Source organism: Marmota monax, unplaced genomic scaffold (assembly GCF_021218885.2).
Source record: "Marmota monax isolate L192 unplaced genomic scaffold, Marmota_monax_Labrador192_F-V1.1 WCK01_AAM20220418_F8-fsc00224, whole genome shotgun sequence".
NCBI classification, from domain to species: domain Eukaryota; kingdom Metazoa; phylum Chordata; class Mammalia; order Rodentia; family Sciuridae; genus Marmota; species Marmota monax.
The window spans coordinates 27788-55230 of record NW_026693937.1 but is presented as its reverse complement, the minus strand read 5'-3'; the positions used below and the strand labels follow the sequence as shown (position 1 = coordinate 55230).

Genomic DNA, 27443 nt, shown 5'->3' with positions numbered 1-27443 from the left:
ATGAAATAGTTTTGAATTAAAATTTTTCTTAAAATTTCAATTTTGAAGATACAATCAACAAAATTTAAAGTTCATAGTAAAATAATATGTAACATTAGTATTTCAGGAAATATTTTATTGAATTATGTAATGTTAAAAAAATGAATTGTTGGGTAAAAATACCTGAACTTGAAGTCATAAATAATGGTGTGATCAATGTCTCCTCATTCCCCTCCCCAGTTCTCAGCCCTTGGTAACCACCATTCTACTTTGCTTTTTTGTATGTAGATCTGGGTCCCATGTGCAAATGTTCTAAAATCTGAAAAAATCCAAAATCTAAATACTTCTCTAGCTTCGTGGATAAGGGATACTCAACTTTCATTTGCATATAACTTATACACATCCTTCTATAAACTTCAAATCATCTCTAGATTAGTTAAAATACTGAACACAAAGTAAATGCTGCATAAAAAATTGTCATATTGTATTGCGTAGGGAATAAATACAAAACAAATTCTGTGCATGTTCAATACACACAAGCTTTTAAAAATATTTTCTACCTGAGCTTGGTTGGCTCTGAGGATGTGGAACCTACAGTTCCATATATACAGCTGGAAGGCCAACTGTATATACCACACTTGCTTTATCCATTCATCCATTGCTGGACATTCAGTCTGACTTCCTACCTTGGTTATTGTAAATTTGTACAGAATGGAGACAATAGTTAATAAAGTGCCAATACTTGAAAATTTCCAAGAGAGTAGATTTGAAGTGTTCGTGCTATAGCAGAATATAAGTAGGTGAAGTGAGGAACATGTTAGTTTTATTTAAGCATTCCACAATTAATGTATGTGACAAAATACCATATTTTACCACACAATTATATGTACAATTTAAAAAATTGTGAATACTTATTCTTTGATTTACAAACTCTATGACTTTTGAGGTTTTTAGCATCTCACTTACTTCAATTTCTTGAAAATGTCGATAACACCAGCCTCCTTCGTTAGTGGTGTAGATTAAATAATCACATGTATTAAGTATGTGGCTCATAGTAGGTGTTCAATAAATGGTAGTTTCCTCCTTGCTTTATAGAATTGTACTGTGCCCATATTGATTCATCCTTTGGAAGTATTCTCTAAAGTATCCTTATTAGTGTTATATAGGTAAAAGTACATAAAATTTTGATAAATGCACATTTTCTTTGAGGTCTTTGAGGAATTTCTGTACTTAGCACAGTATAACTTGTTTAATAAAGTTTGTCATTAATTTGGTATAACTTTTTATTTGGATCAATTTCTACTCAAGTCCTCTGTTTTTTTTAATTGGTAGGTTAAATTTACTATTATTTTTGCTAATTGTTTGTACTTAATTTTAATAAAAAATATATATTCCAGTGGAGTCACATGACCTCCTCACAAATAATTATGAACATTTCTTTTTAAAAAAATATTATTTTTAAGTTTTAGGTGGACACAATATCTTTATTTTACATTTATGTGGTGCTGAGGATCAAACCCAGTGCTTCGTGCATGCTAGCCATTGAGCCACAACTTCAGCCCAATTATGAACATTTCTTATGAACATTTGTTGTTTCCTATTAAATTTAACATTTGAATGTAACTTATATGATATAGAATATGTTTTCTGAAGTGTACTGACCATGACATTATATGAATCACCTTTAGGCAAACCACTGGTGTGAAGAGTTTTAGCAATTGCAGTATAAGGGCTTTCAAAAATTTCATTGAAAGTATGGGTGCCAAATGTCTTCAGAATAAACCTCTAATGCAAGTAAATCCAAGACCAGTTTGTGGCGATGGCAAAGTGGAGGGAAATGAAGCCTGCGATTGTGGTACTGAAGAAGTAAGTCTGATAACTAAAAAAATTGATGAATAAATTTTTTAATTTTAGTTAAATCTTGTTTTGTAAATGTTATATTTCTCAAATATGTCTGAGTATCATGTAGAACAGTGATAGTAAGTGAATCGTGTTGAAGTACATAAAAGAAAATACTGTCTAGGTTTTACAGGTTGAAAATTCTTGAACAAATTTAAAATGTAATGCAAAATCTATTGATGATGGGTAAAGAGGAATTTAGAATAAGCATTTTTATTCGAACCAAATATGTGTTTCCAAATCTTTGTTCTTCCTTCAGCTATTTTATATACATTTATTGAAGATTAATCTCTCAGCAGTATGCCATGTGTCCCTGATTACAAGGCAGAAATGACATTAGGGCTTGGCACATACATGGGTCTGAATTACTTGTATGCACCATTGTATTCTTTTAATTACTATGTTTTACCCTGTGGTAGAATGAGTCCTTCCTCTTTACTCTTATTTCTATTAAAAAGTTTTATTGAGGTACAGTCTACAAGTATTAATATGCACCCATTTTAAGTGGACAGGTTGAACTTCAACAAATGTATATAACTACTGTACAACTAAGACAGATTATTTTCATCATTCCCAAAGTTTGCTTATGCTTCTCTAGTATTTCCCAGTTCTGCTTCTGATTTTTTCGGTTTTCTTTGATTCTGGAAATCATTAAAATGGAATGATATAGCATGTATTATAAAGCATTTTTGAGATTCATTCATGTTGTTGCATGTCACCATAGTTTTGTTTTATTTTGAGTGATATATCATTTTTTGGATATACCACAATATTTTTCCATTCACCTGCTAATGGACTTTTGAGTTGTTAAAAATATTGGTCCATTATCCTTGATTCCTAAGAGTAGAATTGCTGTGTCCTATAGTAAGTGTTTATAAGAAATTGCAAAATATTTTACAAAATTGTTATGTCATTTTATACTCCTGTCAGCAACATAAAACTGTTAGTTCCTTTATATCTCATCACCACTTGATGTTGTCAATCTTTTCAGCAGTTTTGTCATGTTTTTATTTGTATTTTCTTGATGACATTAATGAAGAAAAGCATATTCTTTTGTCATTATTGGTCATTTATTTCTTAATTTTATTTTTAATTGAAAAATAATCTATTTATGGGATACAATGTGATGTTTTGGCATATGCTTACATTTGGGAATTTTAATCGAACTAGTTAGCAAATCTATCACTTCACATACTTATGTTTTTGTGGTAAGAACATTTAGAATATACTCTTTCATGTAGTTTTTACAGGGCAGAATAATTAGCAAGAAATGTTCTGTTTATTTGCCTGAAAATATTTTAACTTAATATTCATATTTAAAAGGCATGTTCATTATTTGTAGAATTATGAACTAATAATTTTTTCTTTTGTTGAGGAGATTTTATATTCTTCATGCTTATTTTAGTTCTGATCAAAAGTCAGTAGTAATCATCACTATTATTTTCTTGTGCATGAATTTTTTTTTCTGGCTGTTTTCAAAATATTCTTTTTAGCTTTGGTTTTAGCAGCTGAACAAGATGTACATGTGTATAGTTCTATTGATATAGTTCTATTGATATTTATCCTGCTTGGACTTAGATGAGTTTCCTGGATGTGTAAGATTTTAGTGTATTTGGTAACATTTGGTAAAATTTCAACAAAAACTAACTTTACCCTCTCACCTTTTCCTAGTTTTTAACTCCAATCACACACATATTAGAGTGTTGATATTGTCTTACGATTAGTGGGGACTCTGATTTTTTCCTTTTCCTTTATTTCTGTTTGAGTATTTTTATTACTGCTTCTTCAAGTTCACCTGTTTATCTGCAGTGTCTAGTATATTTTAAACCTGTGCAAAAATGTCTTCTATGTAGAAATCTAGAGCTCTTTTCTTAGGTGTCTCACTGTTAACAATAATCTGTTCCACTAATTCAGTGACTTCAGCCATCTCTGTATTTTTAAGTCACTGAGATCATCATGGTCTGATACTATTGGAAAATGCCTCCATTTATTTTCCTGGTTTTCTATTTGGATAGGAAGATAAGTGGAATATCAGATACTCTGTTATAATCTAAAGTAAAAGTCTTACACTAATGTTTAAAAAATGTTTAGGAATGCTAAAATTAATAAATGTTGGTAATATTCATTTCCTTCCTCAAAATTAAGAACAAGCTCAGAGAATGTAGCTTCTATCAAAATTTTTATTATCACGGGCTGAGGATGTGGCTCAAGCAGTAGCGCGCTCGCCTGGCGTGCGTGCGGCCCGGGTTCGATCCACAGCAGCACATACAAACAAAGATGTTGTGTCCACCGAAAACTAAAAAATAAATATTTAAATTATCTCTCTCTCTTTAAAAAAAATTTTTATTATCATGTATTTTACTTGTGAATTCCATTCATTTATAGCAATGTGGTCCTGCTAGCTGCTGTGATCCTGCAAACTGTATTCTGAAACAAGGATCGCAATGTGACACAGGACCATGCTGCAGTAACTGTCAAGTAAGATTTAAGTTGACAAAAATTTTACAAGCACATTGAATCATGTATAGGATACATTAGGACATGTAGAGCTATAGTTAAGTCAGGATAAGTGACCTTAATAAATAAAGAGATAATAAATTCAGAATTATATTTCTGATCTAGTACACTTTTGTTAGGTGTTGTGATCACTTTCTAATGCTAATTGCCCCACTAACCTGATGCAGTTGTTTTTAAGCCTTGATTTACAGTTATTATAAAATTCTTCAATATAGAAGATCTTCACTGAAAGGAACAATTATTCTTTCACTCTATTCAATATTTAGGGTTTTATAAATAAAAAAATGTTACTGGTTGTGATAAGTATCTGTACACATGCAGTTGAAAATTACATTAATTTTCCATACATGTTTAAGAAATAGAAGTCACTAAATGGTACAGTTTACAAATAGTGCCTAAAGAAAAAAATTTAAACTGTGAATTTTTTATTCAAAGATCATTTGACTAAAAAAAGTCACATTTTAGCTTATGTGGTAAAGATGTTGACTGCTGTTCCATTTTGTTCTTTTCAGTTCTTCAAATACATTTTTAACAAGATTCCCATAAGAGAATGTCTCTGTTGAACTATCTACCATGGGCCCTGTCTTATTGACGGTCTTTAATTGACTGTGCTTAATTTATGTTTTTCCTAGAATGTTTTCATTCTAGGTTACATTCTTAGTCTGTAATAATCTTAGTGTTGACTTGAAATAATCAAGTATGATAGGTGCTCACTTGACTCTTTACATATGTTTTCAGAATTTTATATATGTAACAATTAATATAATTATAATAATATTATATAATTCAGGAGAAATATAATTCAGGAGAAAGACTGTAGTGCTGCTTCTTCATTAATATCCCCCAAGGTTGAACTGCTTCCATAAATCATTCTTCTGTTTCCCTTCCTTCATTCTCAGTTATTTATGTTTCATGTTTATCAAAGAATGTTTGTAAGTATTGTGGTATGTTTGTAAGTATGGAATACTTACAAATAGTGGTTTCAATTCATACATATATAATATTTGGAAATTGACTTTTAATTAAAATATTTTTTTTCAAAAGAAATCATTTTCCAAGGCTAAATGTGATTTTTTTTTTTTTTGTTCCTTGTACTGAAAGCACAAAAAAATTTTGGCTTTCATTATATCCACTTTTTCTTATATGTCTCATCTCCTGTTTTAATTGATAGCATTCAATTAATTATTAATGTTGGAATAATGATTTATACTAAAAAATGTCTTGGACAATGAATTAAAATTATAAATAATTGACACACTTTTGAAATATTGACAAATACAACAATGTTACATGAAATACTTTTCTTTTTATATTTTAATTTCTATTAGTTGTCAGCAGCAGGTACTACATGCAGACCTGTAGTACACCCTGAATGTGATATAGCTGAGGTTTGCAATGGAAGTTCACCAAGTTGTCCACAAGACATATTTGTACAAAATGGACATACTTGCAAACAAAATAAGTTTTTTTGTTATGAAGGAGACTGTCATGATCTGGATGCAAAGTGTGAAGTCTGGTTTGGAAAAGGTAATTTTTTGGTTACATCTAAATAGTTGGCCTTCACAATTGCTATTAATATTACCAAGTCTATATATGCTGCATGTATATGTATATATATAAGCATATATATTTTATATATATGTAAAATATTATCAACATATATACTAATTTTTCATCTTTATTGAAGTACAGTTGACAAAATTGTATATCTTTAGGTATATAAGACTTGATGTTTTCATGTATGTACACATTGTGAGATATTTACCACAATCAAGTTAATTAGAATAGTCATCATTTCACAGTTACCATTTTTTATTTAAAAAACTTAACAAGTATACTTAGTAAATTTAAATATTGAATTACAGTATTGTTTACTGTATTTACATGTCTGTACTTCTGATCTCTTGAACTTATCTCTTATGCATAACTGAAACTTTGTACCTTTTTAAAATTTTTTATTTAAGAAATTATTTTTTATTAGAGCATTATATTTATACGTAATAATTGTGTTCATCCTGGCAAAAATGTACATGCATGGAATTTGGTTTCAATACATGTTCCCCTGCTTTTTTTCCTCTCTTCTCTCCTCCCATTCTCCTTTTCATACTCTACTAATCTTTCTTTTGCTAATCTATTTTTTAAAATTTTTTATTGGCTCTTTCTACTTGTACATAAAGGTGAAATACCCTGTGGTCTATTTATATATGCACATAGCATGATTAAAAAAATCATTCCATATTTTATTCCCTTTCCTATTCCTCCTTTCTCCCTCTTGATGTTTTACTGTACTCATCTTTCCCATATCTTCATGATATCTGATTCTCCCCTCCTTCTTTTTTATTATTTTGCTCTAGCTTCCACATATGAGAGAAAATTTTCAACTCTTGATTTTCTGAGACTGACCTATTTTAAATTAGCATAATGTTCTCCATTTCTATCCATTTTCCAGCAAACACCATTATTTCATTCTTCTTTAAGACTAAGTAAAACTCCATTGGGTATATATACCATAATTTCTTACTCCATTTATCTATTGATGCATCTGGGTTGATTTCATAATTGACTCTTGTGAATTGTGCTGCTATAAACATTGAAGTGGCTGTATTGATTAATTTTAGTTCTGTTAGATAAATGCCAAGAAGTGGGCTAGCTGGGTCATACACTGGTTCCATTCCTAGTTTTCTGAGGAATCTCCATACTGCTTTGTAGAGTATTTGCACAATTTATAGTCCCACCAGGAATGTATGAGTGTACCTTTTCTCTCACATCCTTGCTAGCATTTATTATTATTTGTATTTTTGATAATTACTATTCTGACTGGAGTGAGATGAAATCTTAGTGTAGTTTTGATTTGCATTCCCGTGATTGTTATGTTATGGCAAAATTGCAATAAATCACCGAGTTTATCTTAAAGCAGGAGATGGAAACCTTTTTCACGAGCTGGTGATCAGGATTCACCAGCTAGTGGTGCAAGGCGCAGGCTGCAAGTCTGCATCCTTCGACCCACTTTAGGGGTTTGAGTAAACCTTTTATACCATAAATAAAGCATGTCAGTACATTAATCATAAGTGGCTGTTGCTATGATTCAAGACCATAAACAAACATCAAGCTCTAAAATCATAAGCAGAAGGGGAAGTGAGTCAAAACAACCCTAGTTGAGTACAAGCTAAAGAATGGTTACTAACATCTAGACAATCATTCTCTGACTGGGTACTATGTCCAAGAAAAATGGGAACCAAAAAGAGAATAACTTTACATTGGATAAGAATTGCCATTTTGTGTTGCCAAACATGTTATGCTAAGCAACTATTGATGGGTACAGAGGCAGGGTGTTCCCATGGGAGAAGCATTTCTTACATGACATGCAGTATCAAGGTAAAATGGAGTGTTTGGTCATTGCCCATATAGCCTGGCACATAACAGTTAAGAGGTGTTTAACATTTTTTTTTTCATATATTTGTTGGCCATTTGTGTTTTTTCTTTTGAGAAATGCCCATTTAGTTTTTTTGTCCATTTATTGATTGGGATTTTTTTTTGGTGTTTTTTTTTTTTTCAGTTTTTTATATGTTCTGGATAATAATCCCCTGTCAGAGAAGTAACTGGAAAAGATTTTATCCCATCCTGTAGACTCTCTTTATGCTTTTAATTGTTTCTTTTGCTGTGCAGAAGCTTTTTAATTTGATAGCATCCCGCTTATTTATTTTTGGTTTTATTTCTTGAGCTTTAGGGGTCTTGTTAAGGAAGTCAGTGCCAGCATCAATATGATAGAGTTTTTACTCTGTTTTCTTCTAGCAATTGTAAGGTTTCTGGTCTAATTCCCAAGTCTTTGATCCATTTTGATTTGACTTTTGTGCAGGATCAGAGATAGGGATCTAGTTTCATTCATATATTATATATAGTAGTATGGCCATTTTGACAATGTTAATTATGCCTATCCAAGAATTTGGGAGCTCTTTCCTTTTTCTAAGGTCTTGTTGAATTTCTTTTTTCAGTGATCTATAATTTTCATTGTAGATACCTTTCATTTTCTTGGTTAGAGTAATATCCATTTTTTAAAGATTATTATGAATGAGAGGGGTTTCTTGATTTTTTTCTCAGTAAATCACTGTTGGAGTATAGGAAAGCTATTTATTTATGGGTGTTGATCTTGTATCTTGCTACTTTGATGAATTTGTCAGCTCTACAAATCTTGTTGTAGAGTATTTTGGGTCTCCTAGATAGAAAATCATGTCATCAGCAAACAGATAATTTAATAACTTCTTATTATATTTTTATCCCTTTAATTTTCTTCTCTTATCTGATTGCTCTGGCTAGAGTTTCAAGAACTATATTGAGTAGAAGTGGTGAGAGTGGACAACCTTATCTTGTTCTTGATTTTAGATAGAATGCTGTCATCTTCTCTCCATTAATTATGATGTTGGCTTTGTCATTTGGGTTTGTCATAGATGGTCTTTATATTGCTGAGATAAGTCACATCTATCTCTGTTATCTCTAGAATTTTTTACAAAAATGGGTGCTGGATTTTATTAGAGGCCTTTTCTGAATTTATTGAGATAATCATGTGATTCTTGTCCTTAATTCTATTTAGTGGTAAATTACATTTATTGATTTGCATATGTTGAATCAACTTTATATCCCTGAAATGGAATTCACTTGGTCATGATTTATTATCCTCTTGATGTATTTTTGAATGTGGTTTGCTAATATTTTATTAAGGATTTTTGCATCTATGTGAATCAGAGATATTGATCTGTAGTTGTGTTTCCTTGATATATCTTTGTCTAATTTTGTTACCAGGGTCATACTGGCTTTATAGAATGTACTTAGGAGTGTTTCTTTTCAATTTTTATGGAATAATTTAAGAAAGAATGGGGTTTAAAGTTATGATAGAACTTCTTTAAAGGTCTGATAGAACTCAGCTGAGACTCCATCCAGTATTGGAGTTCTCTTTGATGGAAGAGTTTTAATTAATGTTTCAATTTCATTACTTGATATGTTTAGGTTTTATATATCTTTTGGATCAGTTTGGGGAGGTCATATCTGTCTAGAAATTTGTCAGTGTCTTCTAGATTGTCCAGTTTGTTGAAGTATAAATTTTCAAAATAGTTTTAAATGATCCTCTGGATTTGGGAAGTGTCTTTTCTTATGTCTAATTTTGTCCATTGTGTCTTCTCTCTCTTTATTTTGGATGGTTTGGCTAAAGGTTTATCAGTCTTATTTTTTTAAAACTAACATTTAATTGCATTGTTTTTACATATTTTTTTCTCAATTTCATTAATTTTAGCTCTGATCTTAATTATTTCCTGTCATCTAATGATTTTGGAATAACTTGTGTTTCCTTTTCTAAGGACTTGATTTGGAGCATAAGCTTATTTATATGGGATCTCTCTATTTTTTAATGTAGGCATTTAATTCTTTAAGATTTCCTCTTAGAACTGCCTTTATACTGTCCAAGAGAGTTTGATATATCTGTTCTTGTTTGTTCCCAAGAATTTCTTGATTTCTTCTTTGATCTATCCTTCATTTAAAAGAGTAATGTTCAATTTCCATGTGTTCATGTTGTTTCTATTGTTGTTCTTGCTATTGATTTCTAGTTTTATTTCTTTGTGACCTAATTGAATGAATTGGATCATATTTATGTTTTTGCAGTTTTGGTTTATAGTGAGACCTAGAATATGGTCTATTTTGGAAAAGGTTCCATGAGCTGCTGAGAAAAAGGTAAATTCAGCTGTTTTGGGAATGGAATATTCTGTGGATGTCTGTTAGGTTCTTTTGATTTATAATATTATTTAGGTTGAAAATATCTTTATTGATTTTATGTTTTTATTACCTGTCTATTGGTGATAGGATGTGTTGGAATCATCCAATGTTATTATATTAGGGTCTATTGAGGATTTAATATCAGGAAGTATTTTTTTTATGTAACTAGTTACACTGATATTTAGGGCACATATATTTATTCTTGTTTTATCTTCTTATATTATTCTCTTTACTAGGGTGTAGTGGACTTCTTTGTTTCTTCTGATTAATTTTTGTTTGAAATATGCTTTGCTAGATATAAAAATAATAATAGCTATTCCTGCTTTTTTTTGAACTCCATGTACATGAAATATTTTATTTCATCCTTTTAACTTCAGCCTGTCTGTGTCTTTGCCTATGAAAGGAGTCTCTTGCAAACAGCATATAGTCAGCTCTTGTTTTTAGATCCATTCTGCTAATCTGTATCTTTTAATTGAGGAGTTGAGATTATTTGCTTCCAGTGTAGTAAGGATAAGTATTTGTGGTTTCCTGCCATTTTGATTTTTTTTGTGATATTTAATTATGTCTTGATTCTCATTTAATATATTACTCTTCTATCAATCTTCCTCTATTTGGGAGATTTGGGATTTGTTTTTGTGTTCCTCTGAGTGCAGTTTTATCTTTGGATATTCTTTGTAGTGCTGGCTTCATGGTCACGAATTCTTTTAGCTTATTCTTGTCATGGGAAGTTTTTATTTCTTATATTTCTTTTTATATTTTTATTGTTTGCTTTTTTGTTTAGTTTTGTTTTTTATTCATTTTATTATTATTTTTAAATACACGACAACCGTGGAATGCATTACGATCCTTATTACATATATAGAACACAATTTTTTAAATCTCTGTATATATCTTGTTTAGATTTCAAAGGGAACTTTGCTGGGCATGGCAATCTTGGCTGGTGATTGTTTTCTTTTAGGGCTTAGAATATCTCATTCCAAGCTCTTCTAATTTCAGGGTCCGGATTGAAAATTCAGAAGTGACTCATACTGGTTTGCTTCTAAATGTGACCTGACATTTTTCTCTTCCAGATTTTGATATTCTTTCCTTATTTTCTGTTAGGCATTTTGATTATGGTATGTTTTGGAGAGACATGTGGATATCTATCTCATTTTTAAACTTGATAAAATTATCTGCTATTATTTAATTGAAGAGATTCTTAATGCCTTCAGACTGTATCTCCATGTTGTTGTTGCTGCTGCTGCTGTTCTTCATCATCTTCATCTTCATCATCATCATCATCTTCTTCTTCATATTCATCTTCATCTTCATCTTCATCTTCTCAACCCAGTGACTCTCAGGTCATCCTAGAGTTCTTATATATTTTGATCATAGTCTTATTTTTTTCTTTTTTACACACTGAGTATTCAAGTTCATATATCCTGTCTGAAGTTCAGTTCAAGGCCTAAAGTTTTATTTTCTTTTTAGTGAATTTTTAATTCAGTTCATTGTGTCTTTCATTTTGAAGGGTTGTGTTGGTTTCTTTTCAGTATCTATCTATCTATCTATCTATATATTTGTTGTTGTTGTTGTTGTTGAAATTGCTTTACCTCCTGTATTTACTTTCTTAATTTGTTATTTAGATATTTTTTAGTTCATGGAATATTTAAATAATTCATTTTTATAGACTTTTTCTGTAATTTTATCCACTTCCATATTATGTAGTCCTTTGTTAGAAGATTATGAATTTTTGAAGGAGATTGTTTGCCTATTTTCTCATGTTTTCAGAGGTCCTGGACTTGTGTATTGATTTGGATGAATTTCTCTTCCTCTTTTATGCTTGTCCTCTTTGGTGTGTGGTTATTTTTTCCCCCTAGGGATTTTCTGTTTTGCTTATGGTAGATATACAGGAGTGGGACCTGAGTTCTCCCAGTGTTATTCCTATTGAGGACCTTGGTTTTGGTTTGTGGTTTTGTTTCCTCTAGTCTGTTTTGAAGTATTGTTGAGGCTTGAGAGAGGCTAGTTCGTGTGTGGAGTGAGGTTTGTTGTTACTTGACTGAGTTGTAAGTGTTGCTCAGCATTATGATCTCTGCTGTGTAAACTTGCAGTATCCCAATCTTTTCCCAGTACCTCTTAGAGAAAGGGTGAGCAAGGAATAACAATAATGTTAGTAACTGTTGTACAGCCTTAAGATAGATGTCCAGTGTCCATTTTGACATTTGTAACACTAATTGCTGCTTATAGAGCAATGGTTAGATCAGAATTTAACATCAGCACCAACAATTAAGAACCATGAATTAGACATTAAATAACAAACAGGTATCTTTTATGTCATCCACTGTATTAATAAACACAAGAATATAAATGGCCTAGGAATTACATACTATATATAATTCTGTAAGATAGTATATTTATAGTTTATTATGTGAAGAGAAAATAGAGTAGGGAGGCAAGAGATAGTCTGAAATATTTAAAAAATCAACAGAGGAGAATCAAGAGAGAGGTAGCAAATAATGACTGTAAAGAAGGAGAAGTAAAAAATAACTAAGTTAAAATAAAGAAGGAGAGGAAGAGGGTACAGGAAAATCTGGATATTAGTAGAGGAAGAGTGTGGGAAAGGGATAATAAAAGGAAAAAAACAAGGTATGAAAAAATAAATATAAAATCAAAACAAATCAGACCTATGTAAAATTTTGCTTCACCAAAATCAAAGCAAGGTTAAATAATAAACAGGTGAAAAAGAAAACAATTAACATGAAAGAAAATTGTATGATAAATATCCTTGAACCTATCAGTGCATTAAGGACACACACACACACATACACACACAAACACAAAATCATGTAGATTAGAAGAAAGTAAAATAAAATAAAATAAAAATTAAAAGTTAGAATAAAAATAGGAAAAGGGGGAATAGGAAAAAAATTCTTAATGAGAAATAAAGGACTTTTTTCTGCTGAGGTGGTCACAATTGTTGGCAAGGATGGATGCTCATTTCTTATGCTTTTGTGCCTTTCTTTTTTTGTTTGTACTTTATTTATTTATTTTCTTTATTTTCTGGACTTTCTGGCCTTTGGGTGACTGAGGTTGTTCAATTTCTTTGTGTTTCTTACCAAGATGTCAATTTTGGCAGGAGCCAAAGCTTGTTGTAGCTTTCAAGTTCCTGTTGCATGGTGTAGGATGAGATAAACTGGAAAGTGTTGTCAAATGATGTACTCCTGTAGTGGGGCTGGTGCAGAGTTCTAAATTGGAAGTTCCAGTAGATGTGATAACTTGGATGACCTTTGCACTCTGTTGGTGTGTATTTGAGATTTGATCTACATGCCCTGTTTCTGGGCAGTGCTGATCTCTGCTGGATGTCTCTAACTTTCTACATTAGAGGTGAGGAGTCTAAACCTCCACAGTCTTCACATATCCACCACAATGGATATTAATTACCCAGGAACAGGCCTGAACAGGAATAGAAGCACCTCTCTGGTATCATTTCAGTTTAAATGCCAGTAAAAATGGGGCTCTCTCTCCTCCTTATTCCAAACCTGGATCACCCTAGGCACAATCCTCTCTGTGCCTATTCCAATAATACTTGTCCAGGCACAGTCTGGACCCTATACTGGGTAACTTCTAGGTCAGGCTGGAAACTTTCTTTATGAGTTCCCAATCTCCTGCCTCTGCTCACTGCAGTGTGGTCACTTAAAAATGGTTCTTGTCACAGTAATTTGGGTTCCTACCAGAATTTCTGCTCCTCAGCCAAGCCATTTTGGTCACTTTTCACTCAATAACCTCCTTACCATTTCTGGATCAGTTAAGATCAACCTTCCTCCTTTTTCTATAGTTTGCTGCCAATTTTATTTGCTGTATTTTCCTCTCTCTCTGCTTGTGGTTCCCAGCCCTTCTACAATGGGCTGGTGGTTGCTAATACAGCCACTGCTGCCATCTAAGCTGGCAGGCCTCCAAAGTATTATTTCTTGCTTTATGTTCAAAGTTTCTGACTTTCTGTGTTTCTATAATTATTTTGCTGTCCAATTTGAATTTGAGTGAATTCCATTAGTCACCCACCTAGGCGAGGTGCAGACTGCCTGCTGTTTAAGTACTGTGCTAGGAAATGCTACGGAGTGTGCTCTTCCCCTACTCCCAAGATATGGACATTTAATACTGTATTTCAATTGATTTTCTTAATACTATTTTGATTTTAATTGGTACAAAATTATACATGTTTTTAATTTTATAAAACTTTACACATTTGGAGGGTACAGTGTGATATTTCCATGCATGTTTCCAATGTTCAATTATCAAATCAGGGTATTAGCATATCTGTCAAGTCAGAAACTTATAATTTATATATAAGATGCCAGGGATCTTCAAAATGCATTAGTCTTGCTATATTAAAATATTTTATAAATTTATTTTTAACTATAGTTACCTTTTTGTGCTATAGGACACTAGAACTTACTCCTTATAACTATATTTTTGTACTCATTAACCAACCTCTTTATAATACCCCCTAATCCTTCCCTGACCCTAGTAACTACTATTCTATTCTCTACTTCTATGAGATAAACGTACATATGAGTAAAAACATGCAGTGTTTGTCTTTCTGTACCTCATCTCTTTCACTTATGATCATGTTATCCAGGCTTATCTATGTTAACATGAATTACAGGACTCCATTCTTTTTATGACTGCATAATATTCTACTGTACATGCACATTATATTTTCTTTATTTTTAAGTGAACATTTTGATGGCTAAAATTAACACTTTACCTGATTAAAATCCACTTTTAGAATATAGCATACTAATTCATGAACAATATAGCCACATTATAGTAGTATTTTTTTTATTTTTTATTGTTGGTTGTTCAAAACATTACATAGTTCTTGATATATCATATTTCACACTTTGATTCAAGTGGGTTATGAACTCCCATTTTTACCCCGTATACAAATTGCAGAATCACATCAGTTACACATCCATTGACTTACATATTGCCATACTAGTGTCTGTTGTATTCTGCTGCCTTTCCTATCCTCTACTATCCCCCCTCCCCTCCCCTCCCCTCCCCTCTTCTCTCTCTACCCCCTCTACTGTCATTCATTTCTCCCCCTTGTATTATTTTCCCCTTTCCCCTCACTTCCTCTTGTATGAAATTTTGTATAACCCTGAGGGTCTCCTTCCATTTCCATGCAATTTCCCTTCTCTCTCCCTTTCCCTCCCACCTCTCATCCCAGTTTAATGTTAATCTTCTTCTCATGCTCTTCGTCCCTACTCTGTTCTTAGTTACTCTCCTTATATCAAAAAAGACATTTGGCATTTGTTTTTTAGGGATTGGCTAGCTTCACTTAGCATAATCTGCTCTAATGCCATCCATTCATTTCCCTGCAAATTCTATGATTTTGTCATTTTTTAATGCAGAGTAATACTCCATTGTGTATAAATGCCACATTTTTTTATCCATTCGTCTATTGAAGGGCATCTAGGTTGGTTCCACAGTCTTGCTATTGTGAATTGTGCTGCTATGCACATCGATGTAGCAGTGTCCCTGTAGCATGCTCTTTTTAGGTCTTTAGGGAATAGACCGAGAAGGGGAATAGCTGGGTCAAATGGTGGTTCCATTCCCAGCTTTCCCAGAAATCTCCATACTGCTTTCCAAATTGGCTGCACCAATTTGCAGTCCCACCAGCAATGTACAAGTGTACCCTTTTCCCCACATCCTCGCCAGCACTTGTTGCTGTTTGACTTCATAATGGCTGCCAATCTTACTGGAGTGAGATGGTATCTTAGGGTGGTTTTGATTTGCATTTCTCTGACTGCTAGAGATGGTGAGCATTTTTTCATGTACTTGTTGATTGATTGTATGTCCCCCTCTGAGAAGTGTCTGTTCAGGTCCTTGGCCCATTTGTTGATTGGGTTATTTGTTATCTTATTGTCTAATTTTTTGAATTCTTTGTATACTCTAGATATTAGGGCTCTATCTGAAGTGTGAGGAGTAAAGATTTGTTCCCAGGATGTAGGCTCCCTATTTACCTCTCTTATTGTTTCTTTTGCTGAGAAAACACTTTTTAGTTTGAGTAAGTCCCATTTGTTGATTCTAGTTATTAACTTTTGTGCTATGGGTGTCCTATTGAGGAATTTGGAGCCCGACCCCACAGTATGTAGATCGTAGCCAACTTTTTCTTCTATCAGACGGCGTGTCTCTGATTTGATATCAAGCTCCTTGATCCATTTTGAATTAACTTTTGTGCATGGCGAGAGAAAGGGATTCAGTTTCATTTTGTTGCATATGGATTTCCAGTTTTCCCAGCACCATTTGTTGAAGATGCTATCCTTCCTCCATTGCATGCTTTTAGCCCCTTTATCAAATATAAGACAGTTGTAGTTTTGTGGATTGGTCTCTGTGTCCTCTATTCTGTACCATTGGTCCACCCGCCTGTTTTGGTACCAGTACCATGCTGTTTTTGTTACTATTGCTCTGTAGTATAGTTTGAAGTCTGGTATCGCTATACCGCCTGATTCACACTTCCTGCTTAGCATTGTTTTTGCTATTCTGGGTCTTTTATTTTTCCATATGAATTTCATGATTGCTTTCTCTATTTCTACAAGAAATGCCGTTGGGATTTTGATTGGGATTGCGTTAAACCTATAGAGAACTTTTGGTAATATCGCCATTTTGATGATGTTAGTTCTGCCTACCCATGAACAGGGTATATTTTTCCATCTTCTAAGATCTTCTTCTATTTCTCTCTTTAGGGTTCTGTAGTTTTCATTGTATAAGTCTTTCACCTCTTTTGTTAGGTTGATTCCCAAGTATTTTATTTTTTTTGAGGATATTGTGAATGGAGTGGTTGTCCTCATTTCCATTTCAGAGGATTTGTCGCTGATATACAGGAATGCCTTTGATTTATGCGTGTTGATTTTATAGCCTGCCACTTTGCTGAATTCATTTATTAGCTCTAATAGCTTCTTTGTAGAGCCTTTTGGGTCTGCTAGGTATAGAATCATGTCACCTGCAAATAGTGATAATTTAAGTTCTTCTTTTCCTATTTTTGTGCCTTTAATTACTTTCGTCTGTCTAATTGCTCTGGCCAGTGTTTCGAGAACTATGTTGAACAGAAGTGGTGAGAGAGGGCATCCCTGTCTTGTTCCAGATTTTAGAGGGAATGCCTTCAGTTTTTCTCCATTCAGAATGATGCTAGCCTGAGGCTTAGCATAGATTGCTTTTACAATATTGAGGTATGTTCCTGTTATCCCTAGTTTTTCTAGAGTTTTGAACATAAAGGGATGCTGTACTTTGTCGAATGCTTTTTCCGCATCTATCGAGATGATCATATGGTTCTTATTTTTAAGTCTATTGATGTGGTGAATAACATTTATTGATTTCTGTATATTGAACCAGCCTTGCATCCCAGGGATGAATCCTACTTGATCATGGTGCACAATTTTTTTGATATGTTTTTGTATCCGATTCACCAGAATTTTATTGAGGATTTTTGCATCCAGGTTCATTAGAGATATTGGTCTGCAGTTTTCTTTCTTTGAAGTGTCTTTGTCTGGTTTAGGAATCAGGGTGATGTTGGCCTCGTAGAATGAATTTGGAAGTTCTCCCTCTTTTTCTATTTCCTGAAGTAGCTTGAAAAGTATTGGTATTCGTTCCTCCTTAAAGGTTTTGTAAAACTCTGCTGTATACCCATCCGGTCCTGGGCTTTTCTTAGTTGGTAGTCTTTTGATGGTTTCTTCTATTTCCTCAATTGATATTGGTCTGTTTAGGTTGTCTATATCCTCCTGACTCAATCTGGGCAGATCATATGACTTAAGAAATTTATCGATGCCTTCACTATCTTCTAATTTATTGGAGTATAAGGATTCAAAATAATTTCTAATTATCTTCTGTATTTCTGAAGTGTCTGTTGTGATATTGCCTTTTTCATCCCGTATGCTAGTAATTTTTTTTTTTTTTTTTTTTTTTAAATATTTATTTATTTATTTTTGTTTTTTTGGCGGACACAACATCTTTGTTTGTATGTGGTGCTGAGGATCGAACCCGGGCCGCACACATGCCAGGCGAGCGCGCTACCTCTTGAGCCACATCCCCAGCCCCCCGTATGCTAGTAATTTGAGTTCTCTCTCTTCTTCTCTTCGTTAGCATGGCTAAGGGTCTGTCGATTTTATTTATTTTTTCAAAGAACCAACTTTTAGTTTGTCAATTTTTTCAATTGTTTCTTTTGTTTCGATTTCATTAATTTCAGCTCTGATTTTAATTATTTCTTGCCTTCTACTTCTTTTGCTGTTGCTTTGCTCTTCTTTTTCTAGGATTTTGAGATGAAGTATGAGATCATTTATTTGTTGGTTTTTCCTTTTTTTAAGGAATGAACTCCAAGCAATGAATTTTCCTCTTAGAACTGCTTTCAATGTGTCCCATAGATTCCAATATGTTGTGTCTGTGTTTTCATTTATCTCTAAGAATTTTTAAATTTCCTCCTTGATGTCTTCTATAACCCATTGATCATTCAGTAACCTATTGTTCATTCTCCAAGTGATGCATGATTTTTCCTTCCTTCTTTTATCGTTGATTTTCAGTTTCATTCCATTATGATCAGATAAGATGCATGGTATTATCTCTACTCCTTTATATTGTCTAAGAGTTTCCCTGTGACATAATATATGATCTATTTTTGAGAAGGATCCATGTGCTGCTGAGAAAAAAGTGTAACTGCTTGATGTTGGGTAGTATATTCTATATATGTCAATTAAGTCTAGGTTATTAATTGTGTTATTGAGTTCTATAGTTTCCTTATTCAACTTTTGTTTGGAAGATCTGTCCAGTGGTGAGAGAGGTGTGTTGAAGTCTCCCATGATTATTGTATGGTGGTCTATTAGACTCTTGAACTTGAGAAGAGTTTGTTTGATGAACATAGCTGCACCATTGTTTGGGGCATATATATTTATGATTCTTATGTCTTGTTGGTGTATGGTTCCCTTGAGCAGTATGTAGTGTCCCTCTTTATCCCTTTTGATTAACTTTGGCTTGAAATCTATTTTATTTGATATGAGTATGGACACTCCTGCTTGTTTCCGAAGTCCATATGTGTGATATGATTTTTCCCAACCTGTCACCTTCAGCCTATGTATGTCTTTTCCTATCAAATGTGACTCCTGTAGGCAGCATATTGTTGGGTCTTGTTTTGTGATCCATTCTACTAGCCTGTGTCTCTTAATTGGTGAGTTTAAGCCATTAACATTTAGGGTTATTATTGAGATATGGGTTGTTCTTCCAGCCATATTTGTTTATTTATGTTACTAAACATGGTTTGTTTTCCTCTTTGATTATTTTCCCCCCCTTTAGTGTCCTACCTCCCACTGTTGGTTTTCATTGTTATTTTCCATTTCCTCTTCCTGTAATGTTTTGCCGAGGATGTTTTGAAGAGATGGTTTTCTAGCTGCAAATTCTTTTAACTTTTGTTTATCGTGGAAGGTTTTAATTTCATCTTCCATCCTGAAGCTTAATTTCGCTGGAAACACAATTCTTGGTTGGAACCCATTTTCTTTCAGTGTTTGAAATATGTTATTCCAGGATCTTCTAGCTTTCAGAGTCTGTGTTGAAAGATCAGCTGTTATCCTGATTGGCTTACCCCTAAGTGTAATCTGCTTCCTTTCTCTTGTAGCTTTTAAAATTCTCTCCTTATTCTGTATGTTGGGCATCTTCATTATAATGTGTCTAGGTGTGGATCTCTTATGATTTTGCACATTCGGCGTCCTGTAGGCTTCTAGGATTTGAGATTCTGTCTCATTCTTCAAGTCTGGGAAGTTTTCTCATATTATTTCATTGAATAGATTGCTCATTCCTTTGGTTTGAACCTCTATCCCTTCCTGTATCCCAATGACTCTTAAGTTTGGTCTCTTGATGTTATCCCATATTTCTTGGATGTTCTGCTCATGGTTTCTTAACAGTCTTGCTGAGCTGTCTATGTTCTTTTTAAGTTGAAATACTTTGTCTTCATTGTCTGATGTTCTATCTTCTAAGTGTTCTACTCTGCTGGTAGTATTCTCAATTGAGTTTTTAAGTTGGTTTATTGCTTCCTGCATTTCTAGGATTTCTGTCTGTTTGTTTTTTATAACCTCTATCTCCCTGTATAGTTGATCTTTTGCTTCTTGGATTTGTTTATGTAATTCATTGTTGAAGTGATCTTTCATTGTCTGATTTTGCTGTCTGATGTCTTCCTTGAGACTCCAGGTCATCTGAAGCATGTATATCCTGAATTCTTTATCTGACATTCCATCTGCTGCAGATATTACCTCTTCCAACGTTGAGTTGACCTGCATTGCTTGTGGTCCTTTCTTTCCTTGTCTCTTCTTACTGTTCGCGTTTCTTTCTGCTTGGTGAAACTGTTGTGCTATTGAATTTTCCCCCTATATATTTATATTGCTCTTGTATAGTTGCAAAGTCTCCCTCGCAGGCGCGGGCGGCGGCTCTTCCCCTCCTCCAATTGGGGCGATGTGCCTACCACGCCAGCAGGCTGCTGGGCCTGTTCTGCCGGTCGGTAGCAGGTCCGCCTACCTTGCAGGCGCGGGCGGTGGCTCTGCTCCTCTGCGGGCCGCTAGGCCTGTTCTGTTGGTGGTTGCAGATCTGCCTACTTTGCAGGCGTGGGCAGCGGCACTGCCCCTCTGCAGGCCGCTGGGCCTGTTCTGCCGGTGCGTCGCAGGTCCGCCTACCTTGCAGGCGCGGGGGGGGGCGGCTCTACCCTTCCGCAGGCTGCTGGGCCTATTCTGTCTGTCGGTTGCAGGTCTGGCCTGTTCTGTTGGTGGTCGCAGGTCCGCCTACCTTGCAGGTGCGTGTTGCAGCTCTGCCCCTCCACGGAATTCTGGGCCTGTTCTTCCGGTGGGTCACAGGTCCGCCTACCTTGCAGGCGCGGGGGCAACTCTGCCCCTCTGCGGGCCGCTGGACCTGTTCTGTCGGTCGTCACAGTTCTACCTACCTTGCAGGCGCGGGGGGAGGGGGCGGCTCTGCCCTTCAGCAGGCTGCTGGGCCTGTTCTGCCGGGGGTTGGAGGTCCGCCTACCTTGCAGGCGTGGTTGGCAGCTCTCCCCCTCCACGGGCCACTGGGCCTGTTCTTTCTGTTGGTTGCAGGTCTGGCCTGTTCTGTTGGTGGTCGCAGGTCCGCCTACCTTGAAGGCGCGGGGGGCGGCTCTGCCCCTCCACGTGCCGCTGGACCTGTTCTGTCGGTGGTCACAGTTCTGCCTACCTTGCAGGCACGGGGGGAGGGGGCGGCTCTGCCCCTCAGCAGGCTGCTGGGCCTGTTGTGCCGGGGGTTGGAGGTCCGCCTACCTTGCAGGCGTGGTTGGCAGCTCTGCCCCTCCACGGGCCACTGGGCCTGTTCTGTCTGTTGGTTGTAGGTCTGGCCTGTTCTGTTGGTGGTCGCAGGTCCGCCTACCTTGAAGGCGCGGGGGGCGGCTCTGCCCCTCCACGTGCCGCTGGACCTGTTCTGTCGGTGGTCACAGTTCCGCCTACCTTGCAGGCACGGGGGGAGGGGGCGGCTCTGCCCCTCAGCAGGCTGCTGGGCCTGTTCTGCCGGGGGTTGGAGGTCCGCCTACCTTGCAGGCGTGGTTGGCAGCTCTGCCCCTCCACGGGCCACTGGGCCTGTTCTGTCTGTTGGTTGCAGGTCTGGCCTGTTCTGTTGGTGGTCGCAGGCCCGCCTACCTTGCAGGCGTGGTTGGCAGCTCTGCCCCTCCGCGGGCCACTGGGCCTTTTCCCTATAGTAGTATTATAAGAATTATATCTATTCAATTTTCACAATCATCCCTGTTATCTCCACATTTTAATTAACTCTCAATAATTTGTTATTATTGTTGCCATGCAGGGTCAATTTTTCCAGAGTATTTACATATTCAATTTTATTTTAACTGATACATAGCAAAATAAAAAATTGTACATATTAATGGTATCATGTTATATTTTGACATGTATACACTGCATAATGATTAAATCAGGTCAGGTATACATATAGGTTGCTGCCAATTTTATTTGCTGTGTTTTCCTCTCTCTCCTCAAATATTTTCATTTCTGTCTGATTAAAAACCTCTAATTTTTAAATTTTTTCTAATTAGTTATACATGATAGTAGAATGCATTTTGACACATTGAACACAAATGAAGTGCAACTTCTTCCTCTGGCTGAACATGGTGTAGAGTCACACCGGTAGTGTAATCATACTGATGAAAACTTTTAAATACCTTCTTCTAGCTTTTTGAAATGTACTCCACACAATAGCACAATAGTACAATAGCACACCAGAAATTTTTGCTTCTAACTGCAACTCAATACCCATTGATCAACATTTTCTTGTTACCTCCCTCTCTATTCTCTTCTGCTTCTGGTAACCACACTGATGCTTTCAACTTCTATAAGATCAAACTTTAGATTTCACACATGATTGAAATCATGCAGTATTTGTCTTTCTGTGCCTAGCTTATTTAATGATCACCAGTTCCATCCATGCTGTAGAAAATGACAATATTTCATTATTTTTTTGTGGCTATTTGGTATTCCATTTTGTCTATGTGCCATGTTTTCCTTATCAGTTTATTAGATTACAAACACTTCGGTAGCTTCTATTTCTTGGATATTGTGAATATGGGAGTGCAGAAGTTTCTTCAACCTATTGGTTTCATTTCCTTTGGATTGATACCCAGTGTGGGTTTGCTGGATCATATGATAGTTCTAGTTTTAGTTTTCTGGGGAGACTCCATATGGTTTTCCATAGCGACTGTACTAATTTATATTCTAATCAATAGCATGCAAGGGCTCCCATTCTCTTTTTCCTTCTCAGCAATTGTTATTGTTAGTCTTTGATAATAGACATTCTTACTGGGTGATGTGATATCTCTTTGTGGTTTGAGTTTCCTTTCCCTGATGATTAGCAGTGTTTAGTGATTTTCATGTATTTGTTGATCACTGTGTGACTTATTTTGAGAGATGTTGAGCTTATAGTTTCGCTGTAGCTTCCTAGGACCTCACAGAGATAAAATAAATACTTGATGCCTACTATGACATCTATAACACTAATTACCACAAAAACAGGAATGGTGGGGTCAGCAATTGACAACAGCATGCACAATGACTGTGAACTAGATCTTACAATGAAATAAACAGCAGGAGTCAACTATGTAGTCCACAGCACTAATAATCACAGCAATATGAATGGTGGGGAAAGAAGTTATGTAAACCAAATAGTTCCAAAATATAGTAGAAATACAGTTCATTAAGAGAAAATAAAATGTAAAAGGAAGGCAGAATAGAATTTATTTTTATTTTTTGCATTTCCTTTGACCAAGGTATTTATTATTTGGGACTATGGACTAAATTATTCTCCAATTTCTTCATACATCTTATAAAATTATGAGAATTCAAACCTAATATTTATGAAGAGAAATTTATTATAAAGTAACTTTTTTTGCATTTAATTTTTTAATTTGTTTTAATTAGTTACACATGACAGTACAATGATCTTGACATATCATACATTTGAATCAGATGGGGTATAATTTCTCATTTTTCTGAGTGTACAGGTTGCAGAATCACATTGGTCATACAGTCACGTATATACCCACAGCAATAATAATGTCTTATTTTATTCTGCTGTCCTTCCATTCCCTCCTTTCCCTCCCCTCCCCTCCCATCACTTCTCTCTACCCACTGTAATGTGACACACTTTTTTTTCCCCCTCACATCATCATACATGTATTCTGTATAACAATGAGGGTCTCCTTCCATCTTCTGTGCAATTCCCCTTCTCCCTCCCTTTCCCTCCCACCTCTCTTCCCTATTTAGTGGTAATTTTCTTCTCATGCTCTTCCTCCCTACCCCATTTTGAGTACCCTTTATATCAGAGAAGACATTTGGCATTTTTTTTTTTTTTTTAGGGATTGGCTAACTTCACTTAAGTCTTTGGGTATAGTCCAAGAAGAGGAATAGCTGGGTCAAATGGTGGTTCCATTCCAAGCTTTCCAAGGAATCTCCATACTGCTTTCCAAATTGGGTGCACCAATTTGCAGTCCCATCAGCAATGTAGGAGTGTCCCTGCATCCTCTCCAGCACTTGTTGTTTGACTTCATAATGGCTGCCATTCTTACTGGAGTGACATGGTATCTTAGAGTAGTTTTAATTTGCATTTCTCTGATTGCTAGAGATGGTGAGCATTTTTTCGTGTATTTGTTGATTAATTGTATATCCTACTCTGAGAAGTGTCTGTTCAGGTCCTTGGCCCATCTGTTGATTGGGTTAATCGGGGTTTGTTTTTTTTTTTTTTTTTGTTATTTAACTTTTTGAGTTCTTTGTACACCCTAGAGATTAGAGCTGTATTTGATGTGTGAGGGGTAAGAATTTGTTCCCAGGATGTAGGCTTCCTATTCACCTCACATATTATTTCTCTTGCTGAGAAAAAACTTTTAGTTTGAATTCATTTGTTGATTCTTGGTTTTAATTCTTGTGCTATAGGTGTCTTATTAAGGAATTTGGGGCCTGACTCCACGTGATGGAGATTAGGGCCAACTTTTTCTTCTATTAGACACAGAGTCTCTGATTTGATTCCTAGATTCTTGATCCATTTTGAGTTAACTTTTGTGCATGGTGAGAGAAAGGGATTCAATTTCATTTTCTTGCATATGGATTTCCAGTTTTCCCACCACCATTTGTTGAAGATGCTATCCTTTCTCCATTGCATGCTTTTAGCACCTTTGTCTAATATAAGGTAGTTGTAATTTTGTGGGTTGGTCTATGTGTCCTCTATTCTGTAACATTGGTCTACCATCCTGTTTTGGTGCCAATACCATGCTGTTTTTGTTACTATTGCTCTGTAGTATAGTTTAAGATCTGGTATAGCAATACCACCTGTTTCATTCCTCCTGTTTAAAATTGCATTAGCTATTCTGGGGCTCTTATTTTGCAAGATGAATTTCATAATTGGTTTTTCTATTTCTGTGAGGAATGCCATTGGGATTTTGCATTGAATCTGTAAAGTGCTTTTGGTAATATGGCCATTTTAATAATATTAATTCTGCCTATCCATGAGCAAGGTATATCTTTCCATCTTCTAAGGTCTTCTTCTATTTCTTGCTTTAGGGTTCTATAGTTTTCATCGTATAGATCTTTCACCTCTTTTGTTAAGTTGATTCCCAAGTATTTTATTTTTTTTGAGGATATTATGAATGGGGTAGTTTTTCTCATTTCCATTTCAGAGGATTTGTCACTGATATATAGGAATGCCTTTAATTTATGGGTGTTGATTTTATATACTGCCACTTTGCTGAATTCATTTACTAGTTCTAGAAATTTCTTGGTAGAACCTTTTGGGTCTGCTAGGTATAGGATCATGTCACCGCAAATAGTGCTAGTTTAAGTTCTTCTTTTCCTATAGTTATACATTTAATTTCTTTCATCTGTCTAATTCCTCTGGCTAGTGCTTCCAGAACTATGTTGAATAGAAGTGGTGAGAGAGGGCACTTCCAGATTTTAGAGGGAATGCCTTCAATTTTTCTCCATTTAGAATGATGCTGGCCTGAGGTTTAGCATAGATATCTTTTACAATGTTGAGGTAAGTTCCTGTTATCCCTAGTTTTTCTAGTGTTTTGAACAGAAAGGGATGCTATATTTTGTCGAATGCTTTTTTTGCATCTATCGAGATGATCATATGGTTCTTATCTTTAAGTATATTGATGTGGTAAATTATATTTATTGACTTCCATATATTGAACCAGCCTTGCATCCCGGGGATGAATCTCACTTGATCATGGTGCATGATCTTTTTAATAGGTTTTTGTATCCGACTTGCCAGATTTTTATTGAGGATTTTTGCATCTATATTCATTAGAGATATTGGTCTGAAATTTTCTTTCTTTGAAGTGTCTTTGTCTGGTTTTGGGATCAGGGTGATGTTGGCATTGTGGAATGAACTTGGAAGTACTCCCTCTTTTTCTATTTCCTGAAAGAGATTGAAGAATATTGGTATTAGGTGTTCTTTAAATGTCTTGTAGAACGCATCCCGTCCTGGGCTTTTTTTGGTTGGTAATCTTTTGATGGCTTCTTCTATTTCCTCACTTGATATTGGTCTGTTTAAGTTGTGTATATCTTCCTGACACAATCTGGGCAGATCATATGACTTAAGGAATTTATCGATGCCTTCACTGTCTTCTATTTTATTAGAGTTTAAGTTTTCAAAATAATTCCTAATTATCTTCTGTATTTCTGTAGTGTCTGTTGTGAAATTGCCTTTTTCATCCCGTATGCTAGTAATTTGGTTTGTCTCTCTTCTTCTCTTCATTAGCATGGCTAAGGGTCTGTCAATCTTATTTATTTTTTCAAAGAACCAACTTTTAGTTTTGTCTATTTTTTCAATTGTTTTTGTTTCGATTTCATTGATTTCAGCTCTGATTTTAATTATTTCTGATTTATTCTTCTTTTTCTAGGGCTTTGAGATATAGTGTGAGGTCATTTGTTTGTTGGCTTTTTCTTCCTTTAAGAAATGAACTTCATGAAATGAATTTTCCTCTTAGTACTGATTTCATAGTGTCCCAGAGATTTCGATATGTTGTGTCTGAGTTTTCATTTACCTCCAAGAATTTTTTAATTTCCTCTTTAATGTCTTCTGTAACCCATTGTTCATTCAGTAGCATATTGTTCATTCTCCATGTGATGTAGGAGTTTTTCTCCCTTATTTTATCATTGATTTCCAATTTCATTCATTATGATCAGATAAAATGCATGGTAGTATCTCTACTCCTTTGTATTTGCTAAGAGTTGCCCTGTGACATAATATATGGTCTATTTTTGAGAAGGATCCATGTGCTGCTGAGAAAAAAGTGTATCCACTTGATGTTGGGTGGTATATTCTATATACATCTATTAAGTCTAAGTTATTAATTGTGTTATTGAGTTCTATAATTTCTTTATTCAACTTTTGTTCGGAAGATATGTCTAGTGGTGAGAGAGGTGTGTTAAAATCACTCATGATTATTGTGTTGTGGTATATTTGACTCTTAAACATAGCTGATGTTTTTGATGAACATAGCTACACCATTATTTGGGGCATATATATTAATGATTGTTATGTCTTGTTTGTGTATGGTTCCCTTGAGCAGTATGTAGTGTCCTTCTTTATCCCTTTTGATTAACTTTGGTTTGAAGTCTATTTTATTTGATATGAGTATGGACACTCCTGCTTGCTTCTGAGGTCCATATGAGTGGTATGATTTTTCCCAACCTTTCACCTTCAGTCTGTGTATGACTTCAAGGTGAGACTTCAAGATGAGTCTCTTGTAGGCA

The 27443-nt window shown here is 35.0% G+C and overlaps 1 protein-coding gene across 3 annotated transcripts in view; it reads left to right on the top strand.

The window, feature by feature from the left end:
• Adam32 (ADAM metallopeptidase domain 32) overlaps window positions 1-27443 on the top strand; it is a 126349-nt gene that overhangs the window by 75508 nt on the left and 23398 nt on the right. For all 3 annotated transcript variants that reach the window (XM_058585423.1, XM_058585424.1, XM_058585425.1), the window contains 3 exons: window positions 1668-1845; window positions 4264-4356; window positions 5724-5922. In XM_058585423.1, coding sequence (XP_058441406.1) covers window positions 1668-1845; window positions 4264-4356; window positions 5724-5922 — 470 coding nt within the window. The remainder of the gene's footprint in view (window positions 1-1667; window positions 1846-4263; window positions 4357-5723; window positions 5923-27443) is intronic.